Source organism: Sinocyclocheilus rhinocerous, unplaced genomic scaffold (genome assembly GCF_001515625.1).
Source record: "Sinocyclocheilus rhinocerous isolate Xijiao unplaced genomic scaffold, SAMN03320098_v1.1 scaffold1442, whole genome shotgun sequence".
Taxonomy (NCBI): Eukaryota; Metazoa; Chordata; class Actinopteri; order Cypriniformes; family Cyprinidae; genus Sinocyclocheilus; species Sinocyclocheilus rhinocerous.
The window spans coordinates 63548-72120 of record NW_015656183.1 but is presented as its reverse complement, the minus strand read 5'-3'; the positions used below and the strand labels follow the sequence as shown (position 1 = coordinate 72120).

At 37.8% G+C, this 8573-nt stretch overlaps 1 protein-coding gene across 2 annotated transcripts in view; it reads right to left on the bottom strand.

Moving 5' to 3' along the window:
* ldlrad3 (low density lipoprotein receptor class A domain containing 3) overlaps positions 1-5594 on the bottom strand; it is a 101122-nt gene extending 95528 nt beyond the window's left edge. For both annotated transcript variants that reach the window (XM_016527370.1, XM_016527369.1), the window contains exon 1: positions 5415-5594. In XM_016527370.1, the coding sequence (XP_016382856.1) occupies positions 5415-5466 (52 nt within the window). In that variant the 5' untranslated portion in view covers positions 5467-5594. The remainder of the gene's footprint in view (positions 1-5414) is intronic.
* Between the last annotated feature and the right edge of the window lie 2979 nt (positions 5595-8573).

The following is an 8573-nucleotide window of genomic DNA, read 5'->3' as shown; positions in this document are numbered from 1 at the left end:
GTTTTATTTCACAATGTCGATCTGTTTAAACAGATGTTCTCACGGAGTTCGAACCAAGGACGTGTCTACAGTGGTGGCCAGGGATGGCACCGGCCCCCTGAAATTTGGCTGGCCAGCCCAGGTGTCCCCTCTCCCCCTACCAGATGTCTTGCGATAGGCTTGTTTTTAGTAAATTTCTAACTGCATCTGGCAGTGGCGGATCCTGGCATGTGTAGGCAGCTGCCTAGTGCCGCTTTCTTCTCTTCTTTATACTTAATTTTAGGTGGTTTCTATAGTGTGATCTTAATGGCAATGTCGAGATCGCATAATGTTACGCGATCCGTGTGCGCGAGGACGAATCTCTCCACTCCCAAGCGGATTTCCTTCACTCACACAAAACTGGACGTGTGCTTTTAAATATTGTTCTTTTATGAATTGGCTCTGCTCTCGCTCAGATATTGCGTGTACACGCTCAAACGTTGTCTTCGCATCACTGAAGACTAAGAGCTTTTTTTCTAATTCAGGTGAGGAGTAGACTTATCTCACTAAATGGATGCAAGCTGATTATAGTCAGCCTTCTCTAGTTATTTATTTTATTAATAGCCTACTTATTTTAGTTAAGTGCTTAAATTGTAAATATGCATTTATTCAATTATTTTATTTAGTGCATTTGTATTTTGTTGTTTTTGTATATAGTTTTGCAATAAAAGCGTATCACCCAGGTTCCAGAAATAATCACTGAGGGTGCTTCTGAAATGAGTGAGGGTGCTCTAGTCTTAATGCACATTTTCACATATTTTGTCCCGTCTGTTGCTATGGTTATCACTATGTCAATCACTGCTACTTCGAGAGTGAATCCCGCATAAATATACTGACGTCATTCCCAAAACTTTGCAACGTGTGTGTGGCCGAAAAACAAAGTTCTAGGCTACATTTTAATTGGATTATTGACTAGAAAGCTTGCAATGAGTGTTCATAATCATTAAAAAGCTGTCACTCTTTGATTAGTGAGTGTACACGATGTATTATAACATACATCGTTCCGCAAACTTTATTTTTGGGAAAAGTGTGTGAAAAATTTTGTTTTGTGGTTGGTCACAATTCCGGTGGGAAAATGTGTATACTGAATTAACATATTTCTGCAGTTATCAACAATTTTAGGTATCTCAGCCCAGCTCTGTTTCATCACATTCAGGGTTACGGGTCTCTTAAGCCATAAAACCCAAAGATCATGCATGATTCTACGCAGACGCTACACTATTATGCATAAAACTCTTATACAACACTGATAGGAATACTGATATAAAAGACAAAACAATACAACCATCAACGTATTTCAAAATTGTTACTTTATTGTATGTAACATATATCATCAAATTTTTATATTAGTGCTACCAGTATTATAACATCAATATTGTAACTTATTTGTAACATTTGAATATTTAATTTAGTGTAACCTTAATACACTGTATTATCCCACCAGTGACTATTGTTGCTATCAACATGTTTACTCATTCTGTGACAACACTCAACAAAACTGAATAATTAGGAATTCATATATTAATGCTAGACACCTTAAAGATAACAAGTACCAAAAATCTTACATACTTTAACATACTTTACTAGCCTTTTGGTGCTTTGATGAAGCCATCATCTTCTCATGGTGCAAACAGGAATGAACTGCTCTGTTCACAACTTAAGCTCTTGTTCTATCCAGGCTGGACTATTGCAATGCTCTCTTGGCAGGTCTTCCAGCCAGTTCTATCAAGCCTCTACAATTAATCCAGAATGTGGCTGCAAGATTAGTCTTTAACAAGCCAAAAAGAAAGCACATCACACCTCTGTTCATCATTTTGCACTGGCTACAAATAGCTGCTCGCATAAAATTCAAGGCATTCATGTTTGCCTACAAAACCACCACTGGCTCTGCACCCCTTCACCTTAATTCACTACTTCAGACTTATGTGCCTCTAGAAGCTTGTGTTCTGCAAGTGAATGGTGCATAATAATGCCATCCCAAAGAGGCACAAAATCACTTTCACATACTTTTACATTAACTGTTCCCTCCTGGTGGAATGACCTGCCATCAATCCAAGCAGCTGAGTCTTTAGCCTTCTTCAAGAAACAGCTAAAGCCACATTTCTTACATCTACACTTGACCCTCTAACACTAGCACTCTCTGTTCTATTTCTATTCTATCTACTTGTTTTCTTTTTACTTATAAAAAACTTGACAATCTAACACTCTCTATTCTATTTCTATTCTAACTATTTCTTTTAATTTACTGTTTTCTTTTTATTTATAAAAAAAAATCTTGAACCTCTAACACTAGTGCTCTCTATTCTGTTTTGTTTCTACTTGCTTTCTTTTTATTTATTAAAAAACTGACCCTCTAACTACACTATTTATTCTATTTACTTGTTTTCTTTTTATTAAAAAAAAAAAATCAGTGCTAAGTGTACTGCATTAGGCTAACTGGGACCTGACACAGCACTTCCATAATATTGCTCTTTTGTTGGTTTGATTGCTTCTATTGTCCTCATTTGTAAGTGGCTTTGGATAGAAGCGTACATGTAAATGTAATATAATATATAATCAAAATAACCTAATACAATTAGTCTTTTGTTTTTATTTTAATTTCTAGATAAGTGAATGTAGCTTCTATTTAAAAAGCTTTATTTTTGTTTTTAGATTGTAATGTTAGAATGTAATGTGATTTTAAACCTTTTTGAACATAATATATAGCATAGCCTACATGGTTACATTCACTTTATTTATTTTCAAAGTCTTTAATATGAACATTGGACAACACTGATCAAGAAATGGACTAAACATTTTAAACAAATACAGATAAAAAAAATACAAATAGAAAAACATAGATTATAGACTGTATGTATGTATATATATATATATATATATATATATATGTGGTGTCAAAATTAGCGCGTTAACGCATGCGATTAATTTTTTCAGTTTAACACGTTAAAAATATTTAACGCAATTAACGCAGGGGCAAGGCTAGGGTTGACCACCCCACTCACAACTCTCTCTTGACAAGTGCATTTATTCAGTCGCAGAATGACTGAGAACTGGAGACGTTTCAGACGTGTGCTCAACTTCACCTCAGCGCCAGGCGGGAGTCAAATGAGTGCGGAAACGGTAATGTGCTTGCAGCGCGTGCTCTTCGATAGCACACACGAAGGCGCCGGCAAAGTATATGTAAAAACTTTAATGTTAGGTGGGATTTGCATCGCGATTAATTTCAGAACGATTCGATTAATTAGTTAATTTTTTTTAATCGATTGATGGCACCAATATATATATATATATATATATATACTGTATATCGCAATTCAGCTAAAAAATATTGAAACATTATTTTATGGCCATATCGCCCAGCCCTAGTAACTTGATCCCTAGTACAATCTGTGCTGCTCGAGTCGGGAACTGTTTCAGAGGGTTCAGTCCATTTTTTCGAACTGGTTCAAGTAGTTCTGAACGGAACCAATAAATTGACTTGACAAACAATGACACTATTGTCTTAAAGTTGCTTTACAGCAGAATCTGAATCGTCTCAATAGTTGAGTTTCCATAACAGATTCTGATGTTTTCCTGTTTGTCTCTGTGAAGCTGCTTTGACACAATATGTATATTGTCTAAAGCACTATAAAAATAAAGGTGATTTGACTGGACTTTAAAGGGTGTGTCTCCTTTAACACTTCAATGTAAATGCCTACTACTATGATTGGCTAACTTTTTGCATGATATTACATGTGGAACTGTTTTTAAACATTTTACTACATTTTAACTATTACAGCTTAACTAATTGTGAAAATAGTTGATTATGGTATTATATTTAGATCTACTCGTGCTGCATAAAAGATTGAAGCAGCAAGCACTGTAGCTGATGACAGTCATGTCTGTTATGTGCACAAATTCAATTATCTAGCTATTCCAACTCGTTTTCCACAGGCCCCGTGCCAGGGGCGGACTTAGTGATTTGAGGGCCCAAAACACCAACTACAGTATGCATTCATTTAATTTTGTAAGCTTCATTTGCTCATAGCTTCAAGTTTATTTACCCCTTCACATTATCGATCATCTATAAATCACGAAAATCATGACACAAAACACAAGGCCTATAAATCTCAAAAGTATGTGTTTACTTTTCTCTCTGAGGTGAGACACTCATTACTATTGGGAATGAATAATATATAATATACCAATACAGTATAATATAATATACCAATTTTACTATTATTGCACTCCCCTTATAATTACGATCTCACAAAGTTATACTCAAAGAAGCTCTACACTTTACAATGAAAATCTTATTTACATTGTGTCTACACAAACACAAATATACACTGGAGCATTTGCCAAATCTGTTTTTCCAAATCACATGGTGCCCCTGATTCCTTGGGGCCCTGCTTACCTCACACCAGTGAGTCAAAGAGGCGACAATCGAGTTGTTAGGCATTGATCTCCTCAGTGTGTTTAAAACCTCTGCCACTTCCTGCTAATCGATCAATGAATTTAACTGGATACTGTGTATGAAATGCACATAAACTCTGTGTAAAGGTGCCATAAATTGAGAAATCATAGATGTAAAAGGTGAGTTTTGCCTATAAAGAGCATGAACTTGTGCTATAGATCACTTGCATGGTAGCGCTGTCCAACTGTCATGAACGCAAAACAGTTTTAATCAGAAAAGAATAAAAAGTAATCAATTACATGCTATGTTGTCAAAAATATTTATCTGGATCTGCCAGACTACTAAAAGCCTTACACTGCAATAAAATAATTTTAATTTATGTTGCTTGATAAATTTAGGCATGTTCACATTTATAAAGAGGCCCTATTACTGGGAATGTAACATATTTAACCACAAAACTGTCACAATCCAAAAATATTGTTCCTCTATGTTTATAAATGCTCTTATAATGATAACTCTCTGATTCAAAAATCATTTCAATAGAAAAGATCCTTATAGCATTGTTTATCTGACCATTAAATGGTTGTTGTTCAGGTGACCTTCAGCAGATACACACTCCATCATGGGCTTAGATCTCATTAGTAATATTTTGAAAAAAAATAGGGAAATGCTAGAACTATTTATTTATAATTGTGTTAGCTGCACAGGCATGTCGATTCCTGCGTCCACCCAGTAAATCACAAACTCCATTTGGTTCAAATAACTAATCGTTTAAAGGAAGAAAAAAAAAGTCCCCAGGAGGGGGGCGCGTGCACGTTAATGCCGGTGTGCTTCACGAACCCGTTACTTAATGTAACAGAAGTTATGCTGCTAGTACTTCTGAAGGAAAATGCAACAGCTGCGATGACTGAGCACTACTGAAACACTATAACAACTGCTGCACTAATGGCGCTAAAGAAGGAGCGTCAGAACAACAATGGATGAAGGCGTAGCGACTCACCGACCGAGCCCGTGCGCGTTCCCGAACCGAGCAGAAAGTACCAAACCCACATCTTGCCCCGATTGATCAGATCTGCCCGCTGCGGGGCAACAGCTCGTTCAGATCTCACGCTTCTGTGTCCAAAGCCTTCAGCGTATTCAGCGTAGTCTTCCTCCACGGACTGTCCGTAATGCTGTGCTACAAGAGGTGTGCTCTTATTGTTGGGACAGCCCCGAATCAGAGAAGAAAATGGGAGGAGGTTAAAAACACGCTGGAATGGAGTTAGCAGAGAAGGCGGAGACACGGTCGAGGAGCAGAGCAATGCTGAGCTGTGATTTTAAGGAGGAGAAACTTGTTTAAATGTACATCTAATAACTACTTGAAAACATGTCTAGTCTTTTCCTTACGTTTCTTTCAAATAACTTTCTACTTTAATGGATCATCATGAACCAATAATTATAATCGTTAAGTGTTTCTTTGTAACTAGCTAAGTGAAAATTGATTCTACACCGATTTTTTTTCAGTGTAGAAAGTAATTTTTGATTCCAGATCGGCCTACTTACGGTGTCTGTAAAACGACGTTTTTCTCGCTTTTCTTCTTGTCTTACTTACTGTCTTGTGAACTTATTCTTTAGCCACCAGGAAAAATTATTTATTTAAGTCTCTAACAAACTGATGAGTTGGATCATGTTTAATTAGTAAGAGTTTGAAATTGTGTTGTGCTTCCAGGAACATGGTCGGGAAACAATATTTCTAATTCTAAATTCAGGTTAAAATACAGTACTTGACATTATATTTCCACACTGAAAAAAAAACATGTTTAGTCAGTTCAAATTAGAAAATGTACTTCATGTGGTAACATCTACAATAACTGGTTTTGACGAATTGAAATAAACGATTTAAGATTACTGATTATAAATGAATTCAACCAACTTTTAAAAAAAAAGTATAACTGTCAGTAGATGTAACCTGCTTTGTGTGTCTAAATGTCTAAACAGTACTGGTGTTTAAATTTTTATATGCATTACATAGATTTAAAATTCATTCACTATAACTATTAGAGCAACACTGTCTGCATGCTGTAGTTTCACAGGGTTGATTATGCAAAACCTAAACATATAAAAAATAAAAATAAAAAATAAAAAGTGATTTTGTTTATAATCAGGCCAGCTCATGATGATTATTTCATCATATGAGATAGGCAATGAGGCTAGTATTTGCTGCCTGTCTTGACTGGTGGACTGGTGTGTAGGGGATGCTACGGTTATGGAGGCCCCTCCTCAAAGCCCGAGGCCCTAGGCAATCGCCTGCTCTGCCTATTGCTAGCGCCGGCCCTGACTAAAGTCACAAAAAAGCTTTGCGTTGATTGTCACCATTGCTGAGATTCATGCGCTGATTCTTGATGTTTGTGTGAATCAAAAAGACAAGTTTAAAACACTTTCTCTACAGTAAAAAAGAAAATTCACAATATCTGATTTTTATAACATCACAAGATTCTTAAAACAAAACTAACAGGTAACACACTCCGAGTGTGTTACACAATTCTGTGTGCGAAAGATCATATTTTGAGCATGCAATGTTTCACTAGCGGAGTTTTGTGGAGAAAATGTTTGTCTCGCAAAGAAGAAAGTATTTCGAGCGCACAAAAATAAATTTTGCATTAAAATAAGTTTTTGGATTTGTGCAGACTTTCTTTTGTGCGCATGCAATGTTTCACTAGCTTGCTCACCTGATGCCCTCCCTCAGTGCTCTCTAAATGCCAATGGCTCGCTTGCTCAACACAACCCAGCGTTACAATATGCCATAATTCCAGCCAATCAGAGACGAGGCTGCTAAATTCTGATTGGCTGCTTTGACAAGCAATCACAACATTCCTTGTCAAGTCAAGTCAAGTCACCTTTATTTATATAGCGCTTTTAACAATACAGATTGTGTCAAAGCAACTGTACAGCATTAATTAGGAAAATAGTGTGCCAATAATGCAGAAGGACAATAGTAAACACAAATTTTTCTAATTGTTCATCATTGAATTCAGTGATGTCATCATCCAGCTCAGTTCAGTTTAAATAGTATCTGTGCAATCAAGTCAACGATATCGCTGGAAATGAAGTGTCCCCAACTAAGCAAGCCAGAGGCGACTGCGGCAAGGAACCAAAAACTCCATCAGTGACAGAATGGAGAAGAAAGAAACCAGGCTCAGTCGGGGGGCCTGTGGAGTTCTCCTCTGGCCAGACGAAACCAACAGTTCAAATCCAGGCTTCAGCAAAGTCACATTGTGCAGAGGACTCAACTGGTTCCTGTGGTTTTGTCCAGGTGGCCGTCTAGGAGACAAGGTCTTCACTGGGGATCTGTCTCTGGGGCTCATCTAGTTGTGCTGATCTCCGCTGACATTCAGGGCTATAGAGGTCCTCTCTAGGTGCTGATCCACCATCTGATCTGAATATGTACTGGATCCGGGTGACTGCAGTGACCATCTGAACTGGATACAGACTGGATCTGGTGGCTACGGTGACCTCGGAATAAGAAAAGAGTCTCTATGTGCTGAGAATTAACTGATTTCTGTGACGTGAGGCGGCTAGCAGACGGTCGGTTTAGTCAGTCTGTCTGCTTCCTGACCTGGGCCCCAGTTAGTCAAGTACAAACTCTAAGACTATGTGCCATATTTCTAGAAAGAGGAGCGACACCATCCCTGGAGGGATGAAGACCATCTCTTTTCAACAGGTCAGGTCTGCCCCAAAAACTCATCCAATTATCTATGAAACCTATGTTATTCTGTGGGCACCACTTAGACATCCAGCCATTGAGTGACGACAGTCTGCTATGTTTCTCGTCACCACGGTAAGCAGGGAGGGGACCAGAGCATATTACAGTGTCTGACATCGTGCTTGCAAGTTCACACACCTCTTTAATGTTATTTTTAGTGATCTCTGACTGGCGAAGTCGAACATTATTAGCGCCAGCGTGAATAACAATCTTACTGTATTTACGTTTAGCATTAGCCAGCACTTTTAAATTTGCCAAGATGTCAGGTGCTCTGGCTCTCGGTAAACATTGGACTATGGTGGTTGGTGTCTCTATTTGCACGTTCCGTATATAGAATCGTCAATAACTAGAGCACTTTGATCAGGTTTCTCAGCGGGTCGGGAGAACCTGTTTGATGTTTTGATCGGAACGGAAGAG